This window comes from Dendrobates tinctorius, unplaced genomic scaffold, assembly GCF_039654945.1.
Source record: "Dendrobates tinctorius isolate UK_male_01 unplaced genomic scaffold, ASM3965494v1 ptg000490l, whole genome shotgun sequence".
Taxonomy (NCBI): domain Eukaryota; kingdom Metazoa; phylum Chordata; class Amphibia; order Anura; family Dendrobatidae; genus Dendrobates; species Dendrobates tinctorius.
This window is the reverse complement of record NW_027362151.1, coordinates 49,956-73,216: the sequence shown is the minus strand read 5'-3', so window position 1 is coordinate 73,216 and position 23,261 is coordinate 49,956. Positions and strand designations below refer to the sequence as shown.

The window sequence follows — 23,261 nt, the reverse complement described above, 5'->3', positions numbered from 1 at the left end:
AACCATAACTACATGAATACCCCGTAAAATAATAAATATAAAATCATGTAAACCCCCCGGCCCAGCTTCATTCATACTATTATATACAACCCCAACTACATTCACACCGTCCTGTATACTATATACACTATATACAATATAACCATATGGCACCAGTCCGAATATTACACATGACACCAAAACACAACAAATACCCACAGCCTCCCCCTTACACCACCACATTCCCACTACAACAAACCTATTTACCAACATAAAATACAAAATGAACAAAAGAAAAATCCCCCCCCCCTCCTATATAAACACACATCTACACTAACTATCCCGCCACCCCTGATCCAGCTGTGGCCACAAAGTTCAGCAATTATCTCAAGTTCGATGCTTGCAAACCTTCTATGTCAGGAGACAGAAATACAAAACAAAAATCTAGGCTGCAAAGGCATCAGCCCACCACCAGGATATAGGAGTACTAACGGACTAAGGCACCCCGAAGGAGAAACCCCTCCAGAGATGGGCCGCCCTCCGGGCACCCAGTCCTTCACACTCCAGAGAACGGACCTTCACCAGGGCACCTAGGATGCTGCTATAAACTTCGTCTATACGGAGGATTTTACTCTGCGTCAAAACTAAAACTCGTGCGTTCCACGTGAAGTACCTGACCACTGCGCTGACTATAAATAAAGTGACTCTGTCCCTTCTCCCGAGGTCTCTGAACGCTCCATAGGCCCACTCGGCATAGGACAGAGTAGCCAGCCGCGGCCAATCAGTGGAAGCTCCCACCCTGTTGCACACCTCTGTATTAAAGGGACAATGAAGCAGGAAGTGCTCCATGCTTTCCAGCATGTTGGCACAAGCCTCACGGGGGCAATTCCTGTCCTCGGAGCTCCTGTACTTCAGACTGTCCCTCACATACAACTTACCTTGGAAGCAGCGCCAAGTCAAGTCCCAGTACTTCGTGGGGATCCTGTTAGAATTTAACAAACTCAACCCAACCTCTAGATCCCGACTTGGGCAGTCCTTGAGGACCAATGCACTCTGAAAATGCGAAAGCAAGACCCGCATGTCGAGGAGTTTCCTCGGGAGGGATCTCACCTCTCACATTCCCAGACCCCACCGGCGCATCATTTTCAGAACCGGAGTAACATAAGCCGGGAAACCATCTCTTGCAGGAGAATACCCACAGAGGAGCCCTCTTTTTCCAGAGGTTTGCCACAGTGACCTTCAAAAAGATGTTCACTAGGAACACCACGGGGTTCACCATATTCAACCCCCCTAGTCTCGTGCGGTAAGTGACCTCCCGCTTGACTAGGTTCAGTCTATTCCCCCATAACGTCTGGAAGAACAGACTGTAGACCCGAGTCCAGAGAGGCTCTGGCAAGACACAGACGCTGCCCAGGTAGATTGGCAAGGGGAGCAGGAAAGCTTTGCATAGGCCAACCCTTTCCCTCAGGGTCAAAGACCAACCGTTCCATTGGTCCACTCTTTGGGTGACGCTTTTGATTCTGCCTTCCCAGTTTTTTGTGCGGTAATCACCCTGGTCAAATTCGATGCCTAGGACTTTGGCATGTTCTTGGGGTTCGGGGAGGGTGTCCGGAAGATCAAACCCGGGATCTCCACCTCCCAGCCAGAAACTCATACTTCTCCTGGTTGACATGGACCCAGAAGCTTCTGAGTAGCTCTCCACTTCTGACATCACCACCATCGCCTCCTCTTGTGAAGAAACAAAGAAGGTGACATCATCCGCATAGGCCACTACCCTGAGGATAGCCTCTGGTGCCACCCCCCCATCATCATCCCCGACAACGGTACACAGTCGACCCTTCCAAAATGCATAATGCAAAAGGCTAAGGGGGCAGCCCTGGCGGACACCAGGTTCTACCCCCGAAAGGTTTTCCAATCCACCCATTTACCAGAGGGAAAGTGTCAGCCCCTGCATACAAGGTCTTAAGCCAGTCCACAAGCCGTCCAGGCAGACCGCACCTCAAAAGAGTGGACCAGAGGTACTCGTGGTCAACCCATTCAGAGGCTTTTGTCAGCAAGAACCCCTTCCAAAGGCCCGCCCTGCCTTGCTCCATGGCCTCCCAGACACCTAGAACAGCACTAAAAGTTCTACTGCCAGGAATGCAACAGTGCTGAGCCTCCAAAAGGAGCCGCGGTGCAAACTTCACCAGCCTGTTGAAAGGTATCTTGGCCAAATCCTTCCTGTCCACATTGAGAATTGCATTGAGATGCCCATTCTTAATGCGTGACTCATCCTTACCGTTTGAGAAACGATCAAAGCTGACCTCCTCAGTGATCTCGGCAGAGTCAAGAGGGTTTCACCAAGGTCTCTAAAGGTCCTAAATAACTCGGATGTTAAGCCATCCGGACCTGGTGATTTTTTTTTTTTTTTTGGGGGGTGGGGCCTGAGCCCATCGATCACCAGTCTCTCTTTCTCTTCTTTGATTGCTTCTGCCAAACTGTGTGCAGCAAGAGGTCAGCCCCCCCCCCCCCCCCCGACAACCTGTCACGATCCAGCTCCCTCCTTCCCAAGAGGTGCGAGGAGTATGAACTGACGACCTCCAAGATAACTGATCTGGACCTCCTCAGGGATCCCGTACTGTCTATCAGCCCCGTCACTATCTTACTATTCACTGGCATCTTGCAGCTTCTGTAAGGGTCGGGCGAGTAGTACTTCCCGTAATTCTTCTCAAAAACCAAAGATGCATGCCTATCGTACTGACACCTCTTCAGAGATCTCCTCACGGCTACCTCCAGTCGAGACAAGATGCTCGAGTCTCCTCTTCAGGCTCTAATACAGGCGGTACCTGTTCAGGATTCTGAGGTTCGAGAGTTGCCGGAAGAATCTCGCCACCCGATGTTTGAACATCTCCCACCACTCTGACTTCGTGTTACTTAGGCCCAGCAGCGGTACCTGGCTCTGAAGAAATTCCTCAAACGACCGACTTACAGCTTCTTCCTCAAGGAGTGATGAATTCAGCTTCCAATAATCTCTTCCCATCCTAGGAGTCTCTATAACGTTCATAGAAAACTTAATCAGTGATCGGAGAACTCCACCTCCACAACTGACAACGGCAAGGAGACGGCCTCCTCCTTCAAATAAAACCTATCTATCCTAGACCTGCACTGACTACCTCTAAAAAAAACGTGAATCCCGTGCTGCGCGGATGTGGACATCCACCTGGTGTGCCTCACTTACTATCCTGTTTAGCGCGATGCAATCGTAAGCCAGCCGGTCCCCGGAACCTCCTCTATCACAAGGTCTCGTGACGTTGTTGAAATCTTCTCCAAAGACCACCTGCTGACTCGAAAATAAGAAAGGTTTGATCTTCATGAAGAGACATCTGCAGTCCCACTTGGATTGGGGACCATAGATGTTAATGAGCCGAAGCTCCTGTCCCCCCATGGAGACATCTAGGATCAAGCATCTCCCCATTTGTAATTCGATTAATCGTCTGCATTCAACCGCTGCGGTCTTAAATAGGACCGCCACCCCGCTATACGGCTCGGCCGCAAGAGACCAGTAGGAGGGCCCATGCCTCCACTCCCGCCTTGCTTTATGCATGGTTGATAGGTCAGTCAACCTGGTCGCCTGCAAAAACAAAATGCCGGCGTCAAGTTGGCAGAGAAAATGAATGGTCGTGTACCTTGCCGCTTCTGACTTTGTTGGCAATATTAATGGTTGCCAGTGTCAACGGGGTGGGTGCCGACATCATGATTGATTGAATAAGAGCCTTTTTCTTCCGACGCCCAACAGTTTTACACTCTTCATCCGACAATGACGAGCTTTTAGTACGCTTAAGACACACAGACTCATCCATTCTCTCCTTACATACACTCTGGCCCTTGTCCAGTGGTCCTGAGGTAGTCCCCCCTCCCTAAGAGGGCCTTTAATTTGGTCCCTGAAAAGAAGACCCAGCAACCTCCTGAGCACCAACAACCTTGACTGCAACCTCCGGCTTCGGGTCCCCATCCTGCCCCTCTGGAGGGGAGTCCTGGAGGGACAGTCACCAGTTGGAGAGAACCACCAGAGGGGGGGGGCGACTGGACCTTCCTATGGCACCTGGATTAGGGCTAGAGAATCAGAGGGGTCGCACTCCAGGGCGGAGGCTCGAAACCCGGACCCACTCTTACCCTTGGTTGTTTTCCTGTTACCCTTTTTACTTTGATGTGACCATTCCCCCTCTCCCTCATCCAGACTGTCACCGTATGAAGGGTCCTGGGAAGACATGGCGTCCGTCTGCTCCTCCCTTTCAAGTCTCCTGACTTCCTCGCTCAATTCTCTATCTTTAGGATCCTCAGCTGCAAGTATAGTACCTGGGTCAGGGTTTAGGGTCCTGCCATCTGATGTTGGATGGCGGCAGCTTGCTCCTCACCGGTTCCCTGCCTCCTCCGCCCCTACTGGTCCCTTCACCGGCAAGATTAATCCCGGCTTTCACCTGTCCCGCACTCGCCGCTTTCAGGACCGCATAGACCTCATCTTCACTCACCTCTGTTCCCTATCTAATCTCACAACCTCTCCCTTCCCCCTATCTGACCACCATCTACTCACCTTCTCATCGTTGCTCTCCTCACCTGCCTCCCATGTCCAGCCACTAGCACATCCTCGCAGAAACCTCGCACAGCTAGACCTCCACAGACTCTCAGACTCTCTTCTACCTCTGTCCTCCATAGCTTCACTCCACAACACGGACAGTGCCACCGCTTTCTACAATGCCACCCTCACATCAGCCATAGACTCAGTCGCTCTTCTCATGCACGGCAAAGTGCGACAAACCAATAGGCAACCCTGGCACAACAACTTTACCAAAAAACTTCAACAAGCATCTAGGGTAGCGGAGCGGCGTTGGAAGAAAACACGCCTGCCAGACGACTTCACTGCTTTCAAAGAAGCTACACTTGCCTTTCAATCAGCCCTCACCTCTGCTAAACAGACCTATTTCACAAACCTTGTATCTTCACTATCCCACAACCCTAAACAACTGTTCAGCACATTTAACTCTCTCCTCTGCCCACCATTGCCACCTCCAACTCCCATATCTCTGCTGAGGATTTTGCCACCTACTTCAAAAACAAGATCGACCAAACAAGGCAAACCATTCCACCACCCCAATCACTCCACATACCAGACCTCTGCCCTTCCCTAATAACATCCCTCTCCAACATCACTGAAGGAGAGCTTACTCATCTCCTTTCCAAATCATGCCTCACCACCTGTGCACTTGACCCCATCCCTTCCCACCTGCTCCCCAACCTCACTAACATGATCATTACAGCCCTAACCCATCTCTTCAACCTATCCCTAACTTCTGGTACCTTCCCCTCTGCCTTCAAACATGCCACCATAACACCCATCCACAAAAAATCAAACCTTGACCCAACTGCTATGCCCAGCTATCGCCCCATATAACTGCTCCCGTTTGCTTCCAAACTCCTCGAACAGCATGCCCCATGCTCAACTTTCCTCCCACCTCTCATCTAACTCCCTCCTTGACATCCTCCAATCTGGCTTCCGCCCCCACCACTCAACTGAATCTGCCCTGACCAAAATTACTAATGACTTACAGCCAAAGCTAACAGACAGTTCTCCATCCTCCTCTTTCTTGACCTGTCCTCTGCCTTTGACACAGTCGACCACTGCCTACTGCTACAGATTCTTTCTTCCCTTGGCATAAAAGACCTTGCCCTGTTCTGGATTTCCTCATAGCTTTCTGACCGCACATTTAGCGTTTCCCACTCCCACACTACCTCCTCATCCCGCCCCCTCTCTGTTGGAGTCCCCCAAGGCTCTGTCCTGGGGCCCCTACTTTTTTTCCATCTATACTCTTAGCCTAGGATAACTCATAAAGTCCCATGGCTTCCAGTACCATCTGTATGCAGATGACACACATCTACCTCTCTGGCCCAGACTTCACCTCTCTGCTGTCCAAAATCCCAGAGTGTCTATCAGCCATATCCTCCTTTTTCACCTCTCGCTTCCTAAAACAACATAGACAAAACTGAACTCATTATCTTCCCTCCATCTCGCGTATCTTCCCTACCCGATCTATCTATTATGGTAAACGGCATCGCGCGCTCTCTCCCGCACCTGAAATCCGCTGCCTCGGAGTAACTCTCGTTTCTGCCCTGTCCTTCAAACCACACGTCCAAACTCTTGCCACCTCCTGTCGCCTCCAACTCAAAAATATTTCCAGAATCCGTCCCTTCCTCAGTCCTCAATCTACTAAAACTCTTGTACATGCCCTCATCATCTCCTGCCTTGACTACTGCAACACTCTCCTCTGTGGCATCCCTGCATACTCTTTCACCACTCCAGTCTGTCCTCAATTCTGCTGCCCGACTAATCCACCTCTCTCCTCGCTACTCCCCTGTCTCTCCCCTCTGCAAATCCCTCCATTGGCTCCCAATTCCCCAACGAATCCAATTCAAACTACTAACACTGACTTACAAAGCCATCCACAGCCTGTCCCCTCCCTATATCTCTGAACTAATCTCCCAATATCTTCCCTCATGTAATCTTCGATCCTCCCAAGACCTTCTACTCTCCTCCACACTTATTCGGGCCTCACACAACCGCCTCCAAGATTTCTCCCGAATATCCCCCATCCTCTGGAATTCTGTGACTCAACACGTCCGATTATCCACCACCCTTCGATCCTTCAGACGGAATCTGAAAACCCATCTTTTCAGGAAAGCTTACAGCCTGCAATGACCATTCTGCCGCCTCACCACCACCAGAGCTGCTGCACCCCCGACCTTCTGTCTCTTCCCCACTATCCCATAGAATGTAAGTCCGCAAGGACCGGGTCCCCTCCCCTCTGTACCAGTCTGTCATTGTAAATTTGTTTACTGTTAACAATATCTATAACCTTGTATGTAACCCCCCTTCTCATGTACAGCACCATGGAATGGCGCTATATAAATAATAATAATAATTGGCAAAGGAACGCGGACAGCGACTGAACGGATGACCGAGCTCACCACACAAGTTACACCTAATCCTACCACAGGTAGCAGCGAGATGGCCGAGGTCCCCACACAGTGCGCATTTCTGGGTGGTACACTGCGCACTGAAGTGTGTGGGGCTGCCGCACCTGTAACCGACCTTAGGCTGCCCCTGGTAGAAAATCAAGATCCTGTCCCTCTCCAAAAATGTTGAGGACGGTATATGGGTAACCGTGCTTCCTGAAACCTTCAATTTCACCATGAAGGTCAGGCCCCTGACCAGATACCATGGTCGTCGCGGGTCTTCTCAGGAATGCCAACGATGTCGCCATATCTACCAATCCAGGTGGAGATGTCCATGCAGAAAAATGACTCCTTACTGGTCAAAACGGTCACCTTCCTGACCGAGTTCTGGCGGGATATTGCGACAGGAAAGAAACCTTGCCATTCGGGGCAACCGTGAGCCAGCTCATGGCGCGACCAAAAAAGCTCAAGGCCCTCTGGTCTCACCAAGCTGACATTGAAGTAGGAGGTCCCATAGGGATGGATCAAGGCAAAGATGTCGTATGCCTCGAAGCCCATCCCCAGCAGGAGCTCACCAACCTTTGACCGATCAGGACAGGCATCCTTGCTTACCCACTGGAGACGGGCCACGTTCCTACAGTTACTCCTCTGCCCCGGTGTCGGCAGAGACTAGACAGTCTCTGCCCCTCTATCTCGGAAGGCGGAAAGACCGTGTCTCTCTATCCAGAAAGACAGATCAACCTCCCTCCCCTCTACATTGATGGAACTCTCCCCTTTCCTCAGGGCGTCCAGAAAGCACTGCTGCAAGTCACCGTCCCCATGGCCACCAGACAAGGGCGCACTACTACCCCCAGCAGTGACAACTCCTGAATAGCAAGGGGCCGAAGCCCCGGCCACCGCTGCGGGGGGGCAGTGGGACCACTACCTACTTCCCCTCCACCAACACCAGTGCTGCTCTCCTCATTCCCTCCACCACTACTCCCACCATTCACTCCACCAATACTCCCATCATTTGCGGCATCACAACTCCCATCATTAACTCCACTACTACTCACATAATTTTCTGCACACATCCTTTTATCCTTACTGTTACCACCACCTTCCGTCACCCCATTACCACTATTCTGCACTGTTCCCTGCATAGAGTGCAGCATTGCCAGACGTCCTCCTCCTCTCCCCACCTTTCCTATCCACCGGACCCACTGCAGAGCCCGTGCCTTTAGGTTTGGTGGCGTTTACACAGGAGGTGGTAGGTGTAACATCAGACATTGGTACATATTTGTAATTCACCACCTCCCGTGCAGTCTCCTTCCTCTTCTTCCTCTTTTTCTTTGTTTCCTCCGCTGGCTCGTCCTCACCAAAGGAAAACCTGGTCAGGTCCACAGGAGACTCCAGCTCTCGGATCTCCCTCAGCAGACCGCACTCCTCCGCTGACACTCCAGCCTGTGCTGTCGGAGTCCTCTGCCGTGTCGAGAGGTCACTTTCTTGTTTTCTGCTCTGCCCCTGCTTGTTCCATGGGACTCCAGCCATGACTTTATCCTCCTCCTCCTCCTCCTCACTTAGAAATGAAGGGGTTAAATACCTCAGGAGAACTGCCAGCCGGCGTCCTAAGAACCGCTGCTAGTTCTTAAACTTCTCCAGAAAGGGACCTGCGCTTTTCTCAATCTCTTCCTGGAGGAGCACTAACCGGACCACCTCATCTCTGAGGGCTTTAAACCTCTGGGAGGTTGCGGGTCCTTCCTTGTTGGAGCCACGGGTGTTCAGGACCCGTGCCTCCCGCAGCTGCTCCTTCAGCCCGGTCAGTGCTTTGCCGGCGTCCTCGTACTCTCGCAACATGGAGACCACTCGAGAGGAGAAGGAGCTCGTGGACTCGCTGAAGGTCCATCTCCCCCCAGGATGTTTCTGGGCTCTTCTTCCTGGGATGCCCCTGTCTCCATCTCTGGGCGGACGATGAGCCGTCTCCGGTTTGGAGTAGGTGGGTACTCTCTCCTTCACCCGTTCTGATCTCCTCACTCCCTTCTAAGCCGGTTGCTGCTGCTCTCTGTACCTCGTCATCATAGACCGGGGAACAGAAGCCTGGGAAGCCATGCCGGCCTCCCAGGAAGCCTGCCTCTCCCTGGGGAGAAGAGAGGCCGACTCTGGTCCTCCTCCTGGAAGTCCTGGAGCTCATGAGGCAGATGCTGCTCCTAGCAAGGTGTGACTGACTTTAGTCACCTGTCCTTCAGTCACCTCCCCCAGTATTGGCTGATAACAGGGAGTAATACATTTTATTCTACTGACTGTGTCTCTACCACCTCTTTGCTTGGGTGGGTTCCTTCCCAATCGCCAATGTTATGCATCGGTTGGGGGTCCCAGGAGTCTGAGGTGGTCTCCGTCCTCAGTACCTCTGCTATGATCTTACTTCCATTAATGAGCATTTCCCCTCCCCCTCTCATTATCGCTGCTCACATCGCCATTATTGGCGGTCGGGGGTCCGGAGCTGACCGTCCCAGTTCGCCGACCATCATGTCTTATTATCTCACGTCAGCGCAAAAGACGCGACCGTGAGAATGGCACAAATTGAATTACTGCGATGGGTCAGACGTCTCTGGTTGTCAGATCTGATTACAGGCACTGGAGATTATACATTTATTATGTCCAGAAATAGCTGCGGCCAAACATCTTAGGGAGCCTCGTACCATGCTCATCCTGAGGTTCCTGTTTCATGAACCCAATGCCAGGACTGCAGTGGAGACTGACACTTTTGGTAACAGAGCAGCTCCCCCACCTCTGCTATTGATGGATCATCGATTGTTCTACACCTAATCAATAATTATTTAAGTACAAAGCATCCAAACCTGCGGAGTACGGATGATGGCGGTGATTTACCGTAGGTCATTTCCTCCGATGACTGCTCCAGTAAGTATTGATCCTGCTAATGGCAGCAAACGAAGACTCGATAAAACAACTGCCCCTCCCCCCGATTGCTATCCATCAATTCCTACCGATTCTGAGTCACGACGATCGCCAGAACTCAGCGGACACGAAACAAATGAAGAAATAATGAGAATCATATTTATCAATTGTCTGTAATCCACGATGACAGCGAATCGACCGCCAGTGCCCAGAGCAAACAAGGCGGAAAAACTATTAATACTAAGTGGCGGCATAAAACAAGCAACACAATGTATCCAGACCGCTCTGTGCTTATAGTATCCGGCAGCGACCACACAAGTGTCCAGCGGCTGATGGAGCAGTTGCTGGAGCAGTTACTGGAGCGGCTGATGGAGCAGTTACTGGAGAGGTTGCTGGAGCTGCTGCTGGACTGGTTTCTGGAGTGCCTGCTGGAAGGGCAGCTGGAGACGATGCTGGAGTGGATGCTGGATCAGCTGATGCAGCAGTTGCTGGAGTGACTGCTGTAGAGGCTGATGGAGAGGTTGCTGGTGCAGCTGCTTGTACAGCTGCTGGAGCGGTTTGTGGTGTGGCTGCTGGGGGGGTTGTTGGAGTGGTTGCTGGAAAGATTGCTGAAGGTGCTGCTGGGGCTGTTGCTGGTGGAGTTGCTGGAGCCACTGCTGGAGTGGTTTCTGGAGTACCTACTGGAGTGGCTGCTGGAGCGGCCCCTGGAATGGATGCTGGAGTAGCTGCTGGAGCGATTGCTAGAGTGGTTGCTGGAAAGGTTGCTGGAGAGAATGGTGGAGCAGGTGATGGAGCGGATGCTGGAGAGGTTGTTGAAGCGATTTTTGGAGGGCTTACTGGAGTGGCTGCTGGAGCGGTTGCTAGAAAAGTCTGCAAGAGGTTGCTGGAGCAGCTGCTGGAGCCGTTGATGGAGAGGTTGCTGGAGCAGTTGCTTGAGAGACTGCTAGAGTGGTTGCTGGAGGGGCTGCTGGAGGACTTGTTGGAGTGGCTGCTGGAGCAGTTACCAGAATGGCTGATGGAGCGGTTGCTGGAATGGATACTGGAACAGTTGCTGGAGAGGTTGGTAGAGTGCCTGCTGGAGCTGTTGTTAAAGCAGTTACTGGAACAGCTTCTGGATTGGTTGCTGGAGCGGCTGATGGAGCAGTTAATGGAGCGGCTGCTGGATTGGTTGCTGGATCACCTGCTGGAGTGGTTGCTGGAGCAATTGCTTGAGATGCTGATGGAATGGTTTCTATAGCTGTTACTGGAGAGGCTGCTGGATTGGCTGCTGGAGTGGTTTCTGGAGCAGTTGCTTGAGAGGCTGTTGGAGCTGCTGCTGGAGCTGTTGCTGAAATGGCTGATGGAGCAGTTGCTGGAGAGTTTGGAGTGGCTGATGGATCGGTTGCAGCAGTAACTGGAACAGTTGCTGTAGTGGCTGATGGAGCAGTTGCTGGAGCAGTTACTGGAGCGGCTGCTGTAGCGACTGATGGAGCTGTTACTGGAGCGGCTACTTGATCAGTTGCTGGACCAACTTCAGGACTCGCTGCTGGAGAGGTTGGTAGAGTGGTTGCTGGAACGACTGCTGGGTTGGTTGCTGGAGCTGCTGATGGAGCAGTTACTGGAGCAGCTGCTGGTTTGGCTGGTGGATCAGTTGCTGGAAAGGTCGCGGGAGCTGCTGCTGGAGTGGTTCTGGAGTGACTACTCAAACAATTTCTGGAGTAGCTACTGGTGAGGCTGCTGGAGGGGATCCTGGAGCAGCTGCTGGAGTGGTTGCTGGAGCGGCTGTTGGTGCGGCTGCTGGAGCGCTTTGTGTTGCTGCTGTATCAGTTGCTGGATCGGCTGGTGGAAAGGTTGCTTGAGCCGCTGCTGGAGTGGTTTCTGGAGTGACTACTGAACCGGTTTCTGGAGTGGGTGCTGGAGGGGCTCCTGGAGTGGCTGTTGAAGAGTTTGCTAAAGCAGTTGCTAGAAAATTTGCTGGAGCATTTGCTGGAGCAGCTGCTAGAGAGGCTGTTGGAGTGGCTGCTGGGAGGGGCTGCTGAAGTGGTTGCTGAAGTGGTTGCTGGAGCGGTTGCCTGAGGAGTTGCTGGAGTGGTTGTTGGAGCATTTGCTAGAGAGGTTACTAGAGCAGTTGCTGGAGAGGTTTGCTGGAGCAGTTACTTCAACGGCTGTTGGATCTGCTGCTGGAGTGGTTTCTGGAGTGACTACTGTAGTTGCTGCTGAAGGGGATGCTGGAGCGGCTGCTGGAGTGGTTGCTGGAGCAGCTGCTGGAGCGGTTGGTGGTGCGGCTGCTGGAGAAGTTGCCTTTATCTTCTGCTTCTTCCAGATGTGCCACTGTCTTCTATCTTCTGTCTGGTTACATAATTATCAGCATTAGTAATGACTCCTGGTGGACAGTTCCTGGTGGCAGGCTGGTCCCGGGAGTTGAGATTTATGGCAGCCCAACTAATAGCGGAGCTTCATGTCACTGTAGTGATTACTCTGCCAAATTCCCATCCGCCATCTGCTGTTTCTGGAAAGTCGCGGAGAAGCCGAGAGACGAGTCATCCTCAAGGAGAGAGCAAAGTGAAGCCCCAATATACTGCGGGTGGCGGTCCACCAAGCGACTGTGAAGCCCCCTATACACGGAGGATGGCGGTCCACCGAGCAATGGTGAAGCTCCCTATACACTGCGGATGGCAGTCCACCGAGCGATGGTACAGTCGTCTCTGCTAGGCATCTGTGGTGGCAGCTGGTATCTAGTCAGACATGTCGGATAGTTGTCTACTTGCAGGGCCCCATACATGTTAGACGGTCAGTATCGTCTGATCTCATCCTGCTGCACATGGGGGTGCGGATCTGTCACTTATTCCAGGAGGCACAGGGTGGAGATGATATATTCCTGGCTCTGCCATCAATAAGACGCCTCCATGTTGCAGCCGCAGCTCATTTCCCTTATGTTGTAATCATCTGCTGCACATAAGTCTTCTCCTGCGGCAAATTCATCTGAGGGATTGGATTATTCACCATTCACCAACCCAGTGGGAGAACCAGACCCTCATAACTGACAGGAAATGACCGATCCTTGTCAGATGCCCCCTACATTGATGCTGCAGCAATCACACGTGCAACGGATCAATCATGAAGTGATCAAGTATCAAACTGTGATATTAAAAAATGAGTGAGGCCTGATAGCAGAGAGCAATAGAACTCCACCTGCAGATCACACCCGTCGAATCCACCTGCAGATCACACCCGTGTGTCCAAGAGGAGCAAGAACCAGCATGTGGGGAACCACAAGTGTGTCTAAGAAAAGCAAGGACCAGCATGTGCGGAACCACAAGAGTGTGTCCAAGAGGAGCGAGAACCCGCAAAGGGGGAACCACAAGAGTGTGTCCAAGAGGAGCAAGAACCAGCATGTGGGGAACCACAAGAGTGTGTCCAAGTGAAGCAAGACCCAGCATGTGAGGAACCACAAGAGTGTGTCCAAGAGGAGCAAGAACCAGCATGTGGGGGAACCACAAGTGTCCAAGAGGAGCAAGAACCAGCATGTGGGGGAACCTCAAGTGTCCAAGAGGAGCAAGAACCAGCATGTGGGGAACCACAAGAGAGTGTCCAAGAGGAGCAAGAACCAGCATGTGGGGGAACCACAAGTGTCCATGAGGAGCAAGAACCAGCATGTGGGGGAACCACAAGTGTCCAAGAGGAGCAAGAACCAGCATGTGGGGGAACCACAAGTGTCCAAGAGGAGCAAGAACCAGCATGTGGGGAACCACGAGAGTGTCCAAGAGGAGCAAGAACCTGCAAGGGGGAACCACAAGTGTGTCCAAGAGGAGCAAGAACCCACAAGGGAGGAACCACAAGAGTGTGTCCAAGAGGAGCAAGAACCCGCAAGGGGGAACCACAAGTGTATCCAAGAGGAGCAAGAACCAGCATGTGGGGAACCACAAGAGTGTGTCCAAGAGGAGCAAGACCCAGCATGTGAGGAATCACAAGAGTGTCCAAGAGGAGCAAGAACCAACATGTGGGGAACCACAAGTGTGTCCAAGAGGAGCAAGAACCAGCATGTGAGTAACCACAAGAGTGTGTCCAAGAGGAGCAAGAACCAGCATGTGGGGAACCACAAGAGTGTGTCCAAGAGGAGCAAGAACCAGCATGTGAGGAACCACAAGAGTGTGTCCAAGAGGAGCAAGAACCAGCATGTGAGGAACCACAAGAGTGTGTCCAAGAGGAGCAAGAACCAGCATGTGAGGAACCACAAGAGTGTGTCCAAGAGGAGCAAGAACCAGCATGTGGGGAACCACAAGTGTCCAAGAGGAGCAAGAACCAGCATGTGGGGAACCACAAGAGTGTCCAAGAGGAGCAAGAACCCACGAGGGGGGGAACCACAAGAGTGTATCCAAGAGGAGCAAGACCCAGCATGTGAGGAACCACAAGAGTGTCCAAGAGGAGCAAGAACCCGCAAGGGGGAACCACAAGTGTGTCCAAGAGGAGCAAGAACCAGCATGTGGGGAACCACAAGTGTGTCCAAGAGGAGCAAGAACCAGCATGTGAGTAACCACAAGAGTGTGTCCAAGAGGAGCAAGAACCAGCATGTGGGGAACCACAAGAGTGTGTCCAAGAGGAGCAAGAACCAGCATGTGAGGAACCACAAGAGTGTGTCCAAGAGGAGCAAGAACCAGCATGTGAGGAACCACAAGAGTGTGTCCAAGAGGAGCAAGAACCAGCATGTGAGGAACCACAAGAGTGTGTCCAAGAGGAGCAAGAACCAGCATGTGGGGAACCACAAGTGTCCAAGAGGAGCAAGAACCAGCATGTGGGGAACCACAAGAGTGTCCAAGAGGAGCAAGAACCCACGAGGGGGGGAACCACAAGAGTGTATCCAAGAGGAGCAAGACCCAGCATGTGAGGAACCACAAGAGTGTCCAAGAGGAGCAAGAACCCGCAAGGGGGAACCACAAGTGTGTCCAAGAGGAGCAAGAACCAGCATGTGGGGAACCACAAGAGTGTGTCCAAGAGGAGCAAGAACCCGCAAGGGGGGACAACAAGTGTGTCCAAGAGGAGCAAGAACCAGCATGTGGGGAACCACAAGTGTCCAAGAGGAGCAAGAACCCACAAGGGAGGAACCACAAGAGCGTGTCCAAGAGGAGCAAAAACCCACAAGGGGGGAACCACAAGTGTGTCCAAGAGGAGCAAGAACCAGCATGTGGGGAACCACAAGTGTCCAAGAGGAGCAAGAACCCGCAAGGGAGGAACCACAAGAGTGTGTCCAAGAGGAGCAAGAACCCGCAAGGGAGGAACCACAAGAGTGTGTCCAAGAGGAGCAAGAACCCGCAAGGGAGGAACCACAAGAGTGTGTCCAAGAGGAGCAAGAACCAGCATGTGGGGAACCACAAGAGTGTGTCCAAGAGGAGCAAGAACCCGCAAGGGGGAACCACAAGTGTATCCAAGAGGAGCAAGAACCAGCATGTGGGGAACCACAAGAGTGTGTCCAAGAGGAGCAAGACCCAGCATGTGAGGAATCACAAGAGTGTCCAAGAGGAGCAAGAACCAACATGTGGGGAACCACAAGTGTGTCCAAGAGGAGCAAGAACCAGCATGTGAGTAACCACAAGAGTGTGTCCAAGAGGAGCAAGAACCAGCATGTGGGGAACCACAAGAGTGTGTCCAAGAGGAGCAAGAACCAGCATGTGAGGAACCACAAGAGTGTGTCCAAGAGGAGCAAGAACCAGCATGTGAGGAACCACAAGAGTGTGTCCAAGAGGAGCAAGAACCAGCATGTGGGGAACCACAAGTGTCCAAGAGGAGCAAGAACCAGCATGTGGGGAACCACAAGAGTGTCCAAGAGGAGCAAGAACCCACGAGGGGGGGAACCACAAGAGTGTATCCAAGAGGAGCAAGACCCAGCATGTGAGGAACCACAAGAGTGTCCAAGAGGAGCAAGAACCCGCAAGGGGGAACCACAAGTGTGTCCAAGAGGAGCAAGAACCAGCATGTGGGGAACCACAAGAGTGTGTCCAAGAGGAGCAAGAACCCGCAAGGGGGGACAACAAGTGTGTCCAAGAGGAGCAAGAACCAGCATGTGGGGAACCACAAGTGTCCAAGAGGAGCAAGAACCCACAAGGGAGGAACCACAAGAGCGTGTCCAAGAGGAGCAAAAACCCACAAGGGGGGAACCACAAGTGTGTCCAAGAGGAGCAAGAACCAGCATGTGGGGAACCACAAGTGTCCAAGAGGAGCAAGAACCCGCAAGGGAGGAACCACAAGAGTGTGTCCAAGAGGAGCAAGAACCCGCAAGGGAGGAACCACAAGAGTGTGTCCAAGAGGAGCAAGAACCCGCAAGGGAGGAACCACAAGAGTGTGTCCAAGAGGAGCAAGAACCCACAAGGGGGCAACCACAAGAGTGTGTCCAAGAGGAGCAAGACCCAGTATGTGAGGAATCACAAGAGTGTGTCCAAGAGGAGCAAGAACCAGCATGTGGGGAACCACAAGAGTGTGTCCAAGAGGAGCAAGAACCAGCATGTGGGGAACCACAAGTGTGTCCAAGAGGAACAAGAACCCGCAAGGGGCGAGCCACAAGTGTGTCCAAGAGTAGCAAGAACCAGCATGTGGGGAACCACAAGAGTGTGCCCAAGAGGAACAAGAACCAGCATGTGGGGAACCACAAGAGTGTGTCCAAGAGGAGCAAGAACCAGCATGTGGGGAACCACAAGTGTCCAAGAGGAGCAAGAACCAGCATGTGGGGAACCACAAGTGTCCAAGAGGAGCAAGAACCAGCATGTGGGGAACCACAAGAGTGTGTCCAAGAGGAGCAAGAACCAACATGTGGGGAACCACAAGTGTCCAAGAGGAGCAAGAACCCACAAGGGGGAGAACCACAAGAGTGTGTCCAAGAGGAGCAAGAACCAGCATGTGTGGAACCACAAGAGTGTGTCCAAGAAGAGCAAGAACCAGCATGTGGGGAACCACAAGTGTCCAAGAGGAGCAAGAACCCACAAGGGGGGGAACCACAAGTGTGTCCAAGAGGAGCAAGAACCAGCATGTGGGGAACCACAAGTGTCCAAGAGGAGCAAGAACCCGCAAGGGAGGAACCACAAGAGCGTGTTCAAGAGAAGCAAGAACCCACAAGGGGGGAACCACAAGAGCATGTCCAAGAGGAGCAAGAACCCACAAGGGGGGAACCACAAGAGTGTGTCTGAGAGGAGCAAGAACCCGCAAGGGGGAACCACAAGTGTGTCCAAGAAGAGCAAGACCCAGCATGTGGGGAACCACAAGAGAGTGTCCAAGAGGAGCAAGACCCAGCATGTGAGGAACCACAAGAGTGTGTCCAAGAGGAGCAAGAGCCAGCATGTGGGGAACCACAAGTGTCCAAGAGGAGCAAGAACCAGCATGTGGGGAACCACAAGTGTCCAAGAGGAGCAAGAACCCACAAGGGGGGAACCACAAGAATGTATCCAAGAGGAGCAAGAACCCCCAAGGGGGAACCACAAGAGTGTGTCCAAGAGGAGCAAGAATCGGCATGTGGGAAACCACAAGAGCGTGTCCAAGAGGACCAAGAACCAGCATGTGGGAAACCACAGGAGTGTGTCCAAGAGGAGCAAGAACCAGCATGTGGGGAACCACAGGAGTGTGTCCAAGAGGAGCAAGAACCCACAAGGGGGGGAACCACAAGTGTGTCCATGAGGAGCGAGAACCAGCATGTGGGGAACCACAAGAGTGTCCAAGAGGAGCAAGAACCAGCATGTGGGGAACCACAAGAGTGTGTCCAAGAGGAGCAAGAACCAGCATGTGGGGAACCACAAGAGTGTGTCCAAGAGGAGCAAGAACCAGCATGTGGGGAACCACAAGTGTCCAAGAGGAGCAAGAACCCACAAGGGGGGAACCACAAGTGTGTCCAAGAGGAGCAAGAACCAGCATGTGGGGAACCACAAGTGTCCAAGAGGAGCAAGAACCCGCAAGGGAGGAACCACAAGAGCGTGTCCAAGAGAAGCAAGAACCCACAAGGGGGAACCACAAGAGCGTGTCCAAGAGGAGCAAGAACCCACAAGGGGGGAACCACAAGAGTGTGTCCAAGAGGAGCAAGAACCCGCAAGGGGGAACCACAAGTGTGTCCAAGAAGAGCAAGAACCAGCATGTGGGGAACCACAAGAGAGTGTCCAAGAGGAGCAAGAGCCAGCATGTGGGGAACCACAAGTGTCCAAGAGGAGCAAGAACCCACAAGGGGGGAACCACAAGAATGTGTCCAAGAGGAGCAAGAACCCACAAGGGGGAACCACAAGAGTGTGTCCAAGAGGAGCAAGAATCGGCATATGGGAAACCACAAGAGCGTGTCCAAGAGGACCAAGAACCAGCATGTGGGAAACCACAAGAGTGTGTCCAAGAGGAGCAAGAACCAGCATGTGGGGAACCACAAGAGTGTGTCCAAGAGGAGCAAGAACCAGCATGTGGGGAACCACAAGAGTGTGTCCAAGAGGAGCAAGAACCCGCAAGGGGGAGAACCACAAGAGTGTGTCCATGAGGAGCGAGAACCAGCATGTGGGGAACCACAAGAGTGTCCAAGAGGAGCAAGCTCCAACATGTGGGGAACCACAGGAGTGTGTCCAAAAGGAGCGAGAACCAGCATGTGGGGAACCACAAGAGTGTCCAAGAGGAGCAAGCTCCAACATGTGGGGAACCACAGGAGTGTGTCCAAGAGGAGCGAGAACCAGCATGTGGGGAACCACAGGAGTGTGTCCAAGAGGAGCAAGAACCCACAAGGGGGGAACCACAAGTGTGTCCATGAGGAGCGAGAACCAGCATGTGGGGAACCACAAGAGAGTGTCCATGAGGAGCAAGAACCAGCATGTGGGGAAACACAAGAGTGTGTCCAAGAGGAGCAAGAACCAGCATGTGGAGAACCACAAGAGTGTGTCCAAGAGGAGCAAGAACCAGGAAAAGAGGAGACGATAGGGTTACGCCAAGAGTCATAGAATACAGGAGTGGAGTAATCTACTCGGGGTCCCGGGTCACAAAGCAAGGTAAGAAAGGAAAAAAGGAGCATAAAAAGAAAATAGGGGAAAAGAATGGGAAAAAGGGGGTGAAATACAACAGAAATGTCTCTGTGTGATGGTGCAATATGTGAGCATTTGGGGCCCACTGTGTATAAGACCGTCCTGGGTCTGGCATCACCCAAACTCTGTACACAGCTGGGATGTATATACGTCCTTCACTCCTGAGACTTTTTTTCTGTATTTTGCCTTTTCCTATCCATATTCTGTTCCGCTTTTTTGATTAATAAAATGACTTTGTATTCTACACGTTGGAATATTAAGTTTGTGGAGTATTGTAGTTTTTCTGATACATTGTACCTGTGCTGCTTTGTCCCGGCTGTGCTGCGGTGCCATCTATTGGTCACTTTGCTGTATGTCGCCCCGTCCATATATATTTTTTATTTTCGATTTATGATGGGTGTATATAGGGAATGCTATTACAAAATACAATTGTATCTATACAAGAAGAATCTCTCTGATTATCAACTGATGACTTCAAGACGCAGCAGGACCCTGGGGGATATCCTAATGAGTCGCCACTTTTTTGGATCTAGGGGACCTGTCCGGGTGCTTTTCATGCGGAAACTGTACTGCGTGCAGGAACATCTGTCGTAGCTCAACCGTTCTCCATCCGGCAATATATTCCATGTCACACGGCGCAGGTTATTTACTGCGCCACATGCACTTGCCCTAAAGTGTATATTGACTTAACATCAAGACGTTGGGCACCCGTCCACGCGAACATGTGCGCGACATCATGGCGGCAGAGACAGACATCACACAGCTCACAGCATGACCCGTCATCTCAGAACCTTCCATAAATGCCTGTCGGGTAACACGTGGAGCGCGGCGTCGGGAGGGGACATGAACCGTCTCCTGTCTCAGGCCTTGTGTTCTTACTCTCTACATGTTTGTCCCTTTTTTACATATTGCTTTGTTCATTCTAGTTGTCTTCTTGGCTATAGGCGGTCGCCGTATATCTGGAGCAGCGAGGGCTTCCCTACCGAGGAATCGGCTCGACTTCCCTTACTGGATCACTCACAAATGAATATTCTCCACTTCACCCTCACCCTCGGACTGTGCCTCACAGCATCCTGACATTACACATCCGGTATGTGCTCACCTTGGGTATTGTTGTATTTTGTGACCTCAGATGATGCATCTTTATGTATCTTTTATCACAATGTCATCATCATGTTAGTGTATTACTTCTGCATTCATTTGTTTGCAGCATTGACCATCATGAGTGTAAATGTCGGATAACAATGCACTGGTCGCACTTTATCACTCGTGAGTTAGTCGCTGTTGATTGGTAACGGTTGCCATACTGGTAACCTTGATCCCACATGCGCTTTTGTTATATCTCAGGTCCTCTTGCATTCTTCCCAGTACTCTGCCTTGGTCATGTGATGTGCAGTCAGGCGCCAACCGCCTCGCATGACTATGGCGGATGCAGAAGGGAGGACTGGGAGATTTCAGGACCGGGGATACACAGCGCGCATGCACTGGAACAAAACATTCTATCGGCCGTAGTCCAGTCATGTGACCGATATGGCTTTCTATTTATACCGGACAACTAACACACTGAGGCCACGCCCTGTGAAGAAGTAAGATCAATGCGAAACGCGCGTCGGGGTACGTGGCCACAGTCTTGGCAGGGATCACTACAAAACGGGTAATTAACCTTTAAATTTTTTAGCAATATTGTCACTGCAGACAGAAAACATAATGCCAGAATGATATTATGACCGGACAGCTCAGGCCTTATAGCAGCACGATTGACTTAGATAATTCATTGAGTATTGTGTGAAATAAGGATCATAGATTGTTTAACTGGAATCACTACTCTGTCATGTGGCTATTGTGTAAATCATGTTGATACTGGAATACACACGTGGTCAAAATTGTTGGCGCCCCTCGTTTAATGATAGAAAAATCCACAGTGGTGTCAGAAATAACGTGAATCTGACAAAAGTAATAATATATCAAAAATCCATGAAAATGAACGGATGAAAGTCGGACATTGCTATCCAGCCATATAAAGAATAACACTCATGAGATCGGCCTGGACAGAAATGATGGTTCCCGTGACTTAATATTTTGTTGCACAACCTTTTGAGGCAATCACTGCAATCAGACGATTCCTGTACCTGTCAGTGAGACTTCTGCTCCTCTCGACAGGTATTTTGGCCACTTCTCAAGAGGAAAATGCTCCAGTTGTCTCATGTGTGAGGGTCGCCTTTTCCAGATGGCATGTTTCAGCTCTTTCCAAAGATGCTGAATAGGATTTAGGTCAGGCCTCATAGAAGGCCACTTCAGAACAGTCCAATGTTTTCCTCTTAGCCATTCTTGGGTGTTTTTAGCTGTGTGGTTTGGGTCATTATCCTGTTGCAAGACCCATGACCTGCGACTGAGACCAAGCTTTCTGACACTGGGCAGCACATTTCTCTCTAGAATTCCTTGATAGTCTTGAGAGTTCATTCTACCCTGCACAGAGTCTAGACACCCTGTGCCAGATGTAGCAAAGCAGCCCCAGAACATAACAGAGCCTCCTCCATGTTTCACAGTAGGGACAGTGTTCTTTTCTTGATATGCTTCACTTTTCCATCTGTGAACATAGAGCTGATGTGCCTTGCCAAAAAGTTCCATTTTTGTCTCATCTGTCCATAGGACATTCTCCCAGAAGCTTTGTGGCTTGTCAACATGTAGTCTGGCAAATTCCAGTCTGGCTTTTTTATGATTTTTTTTTCAGCAATGTTGTCCTCCTTGGTCGTCTCCCATGAAGTCCACTTTGGCTCATACAACGACGGATGGTGCGATCTTATTGGCAGCACGGTGGCTCAGTGGTTAGCGCTGCAGCCTTGCAGCGCTGGAGTCCTGGGTTCGAATCCCACCTAGGACAACATCTGCAAGGAGTTTGTATGTTCTCCCCGTGTTTGCGTGGGTTTCCTCCGGGCACTCCGGTTTCCTCCCACACTCCAAAGACATACTGATAGGGAATTTAGATTGTGAGCCCCATCGGGGACAGTGATGAAAATGTGTGCAAAACTGTAAAGCGCTGCGGAATATGTTAGCGCTATATAAAAATAAAGATTATTATTATTATCTGACACTGATGTTCCTTGAGCTTGAAGTTCACTTTTAATCTGTTTAGAAGTCTTTCTGGGTTCTTTTGTTACCATTCGTATGATCCGTCTCTTTGATTTGTCATCAGTTTCCCTCCTGCGGCCACGTCCAGGGAGGTCGGCTACAGTCCCATGGAGCTTACATTTCTGAGTAATATGTGCAGCTGTTGTCACAGGAACATCGAGCTGCTTGGAGATGGTCTTATAACTTTCACCTGTAACATGTTTGTCTATAATCTTCTTTCTAATCTCCTGAGACAACTCTTTCCTTCGCTCCCTCTGGTCCATGCTGAGTGTGATACACAGCACAGTGAGTATCTGTAGCCCCCTCTATACCGGCCGCTCACTGACTCCAGGACTGTAGACCCCTGTGATGATGATTAGTGGACACCCCGCCATCTAACATGTCCCATTGTCACATTATTGTCAGGGGGGCCACCATTTCTGTCCAGGCCGATTTCATGAGTGTTATTCTTTATATGGCTGGATAGCAATGTCTGACCTTCATCTGTTCATTTTCATGGATTTTTTATTTCTTCTTTCTTTTGTCAGATTCACGTTATTTCTGACACCATTGTGGGGTTTTCTGTCATCACAGGAGGGGTGCCAACAATTCTGCCCCTGTGTGTATCCTGGTATTTTTTCTACTTGCTGTATGACCCTGGCCGTAGCTTTCCTTGCACCTTTTTGGATCAGAAGCCTTGCGTACCCCTATATACCAAAATATTGAAATCATTTTCTGTGTATTTAACTCACAAAAAATTCTTTTTACATAAATAAAATTGTATATTGTAAGGCTGGATTTCACACTAGCGGTTTTTAGCACTGCGCCTCGTGCGCTAACGTATGCATGCATGTTATGATTGAGTCACCGTTGGAGGCAAAAACAGAAATGCTAGCTAAGTCCAGAAAACCAGAGAGGTTGGCAGCTATCGGATTGCAGACCCCTGAACCTATCAACACAACTAGCAGTAGCCGTGGGGGGTTCCTACGATGCCCTAGACCCCTCGATCACAGCCGGAGAATTAAATAGCCTAAAGACAGAAAGGGAAATCTAAACTGCCCCAGAGCAGACCCCAAAGCAAAAGGCAGCCCCCCACATATAATGACGGTGAAGCAAGAAGAAAGAACACAACACAGACAGAAAGATAGACTGAGCAAAGACGGGGCCCAAGCTAACTAGATAGGAAAGGACAGGAAGGCTGCTGTCTGCAATCCGTGAAAAACCCTGTGAAAATAAGAGCCAACAGACTGACAGTGAAAAAGGCCCTGAAGACGCTAGGCTTCAAAA

The 23,261-nt window shown here is 51.1% G+C and overlaps 2 protein-coding genes across 3 annotated transcripts in view; one reads left to right on the top strand and one right to left on the bottom strand.

Moving 5' to 3' along the window:
* Positions 1-19,951, top strand: part of LOC141078014 (uncharacterized) — a 58,737-nt gene extending 38,786 nt beyond the window's left edge. Inside the window, exons 1-2 of one of the 2 annotated variants that reach the window (XM_073564804.1) lie at positions 16,639-18,833; positions 19,811-19,951. In XM_073564804.1, coding sequence (XP_073420905.1) covers positions 17,265-18,785 — 1,521 coding nt within the window. In that variant the 5' untranslated portion in view covers positions 16,639-17,264 and the 3' untranslated portion in view covers positions 18,786-18,833; positions 19,811-19,951. Of the gene's footprint in view, positions 1-16,638; positions 18,834-19,810 lie in introns of those variants that run through there. The other variant, XR_012227634.1, reaches the window with a different exon arrangement.
* LOC141078011 (uncharacterized) lies at positions 9,827-12,340 on the bottom strand. Its single transcript, XM_073564801.1, has 2 exons — positions 12,318-12,340; positions 9,827-11,655 (listed from the first exon to the last, which is right to left on the bottom strand). Exons 1-2 carry the CDS (start codon positions 12,338-12,340, stop codon positions 10,722-10,724), a joined length of 957 nt encoding a protein of 318 aa, XP_073420902.1. The 3' UTR covers positions 9,827-10,721.
* Positions 19,952-23,261: the final 3,310 nt, after the last annotated feature.

Excerpts from the sequence above, each read along its gene's own strand:
- LOC141078011 (XM_073564801.1), bottom strand. The coding sequence starts at position 12,340 with ATGGCGGATGGGAATTTGGCAGA. Across the intron at positions 11,656-12,317 it reads GCGGATGGGAATTTGGCAGA|CAACACAAAGCGCTCCAGCA; the intron begins GTAATCACTACA and ends CTGATACAGCAG.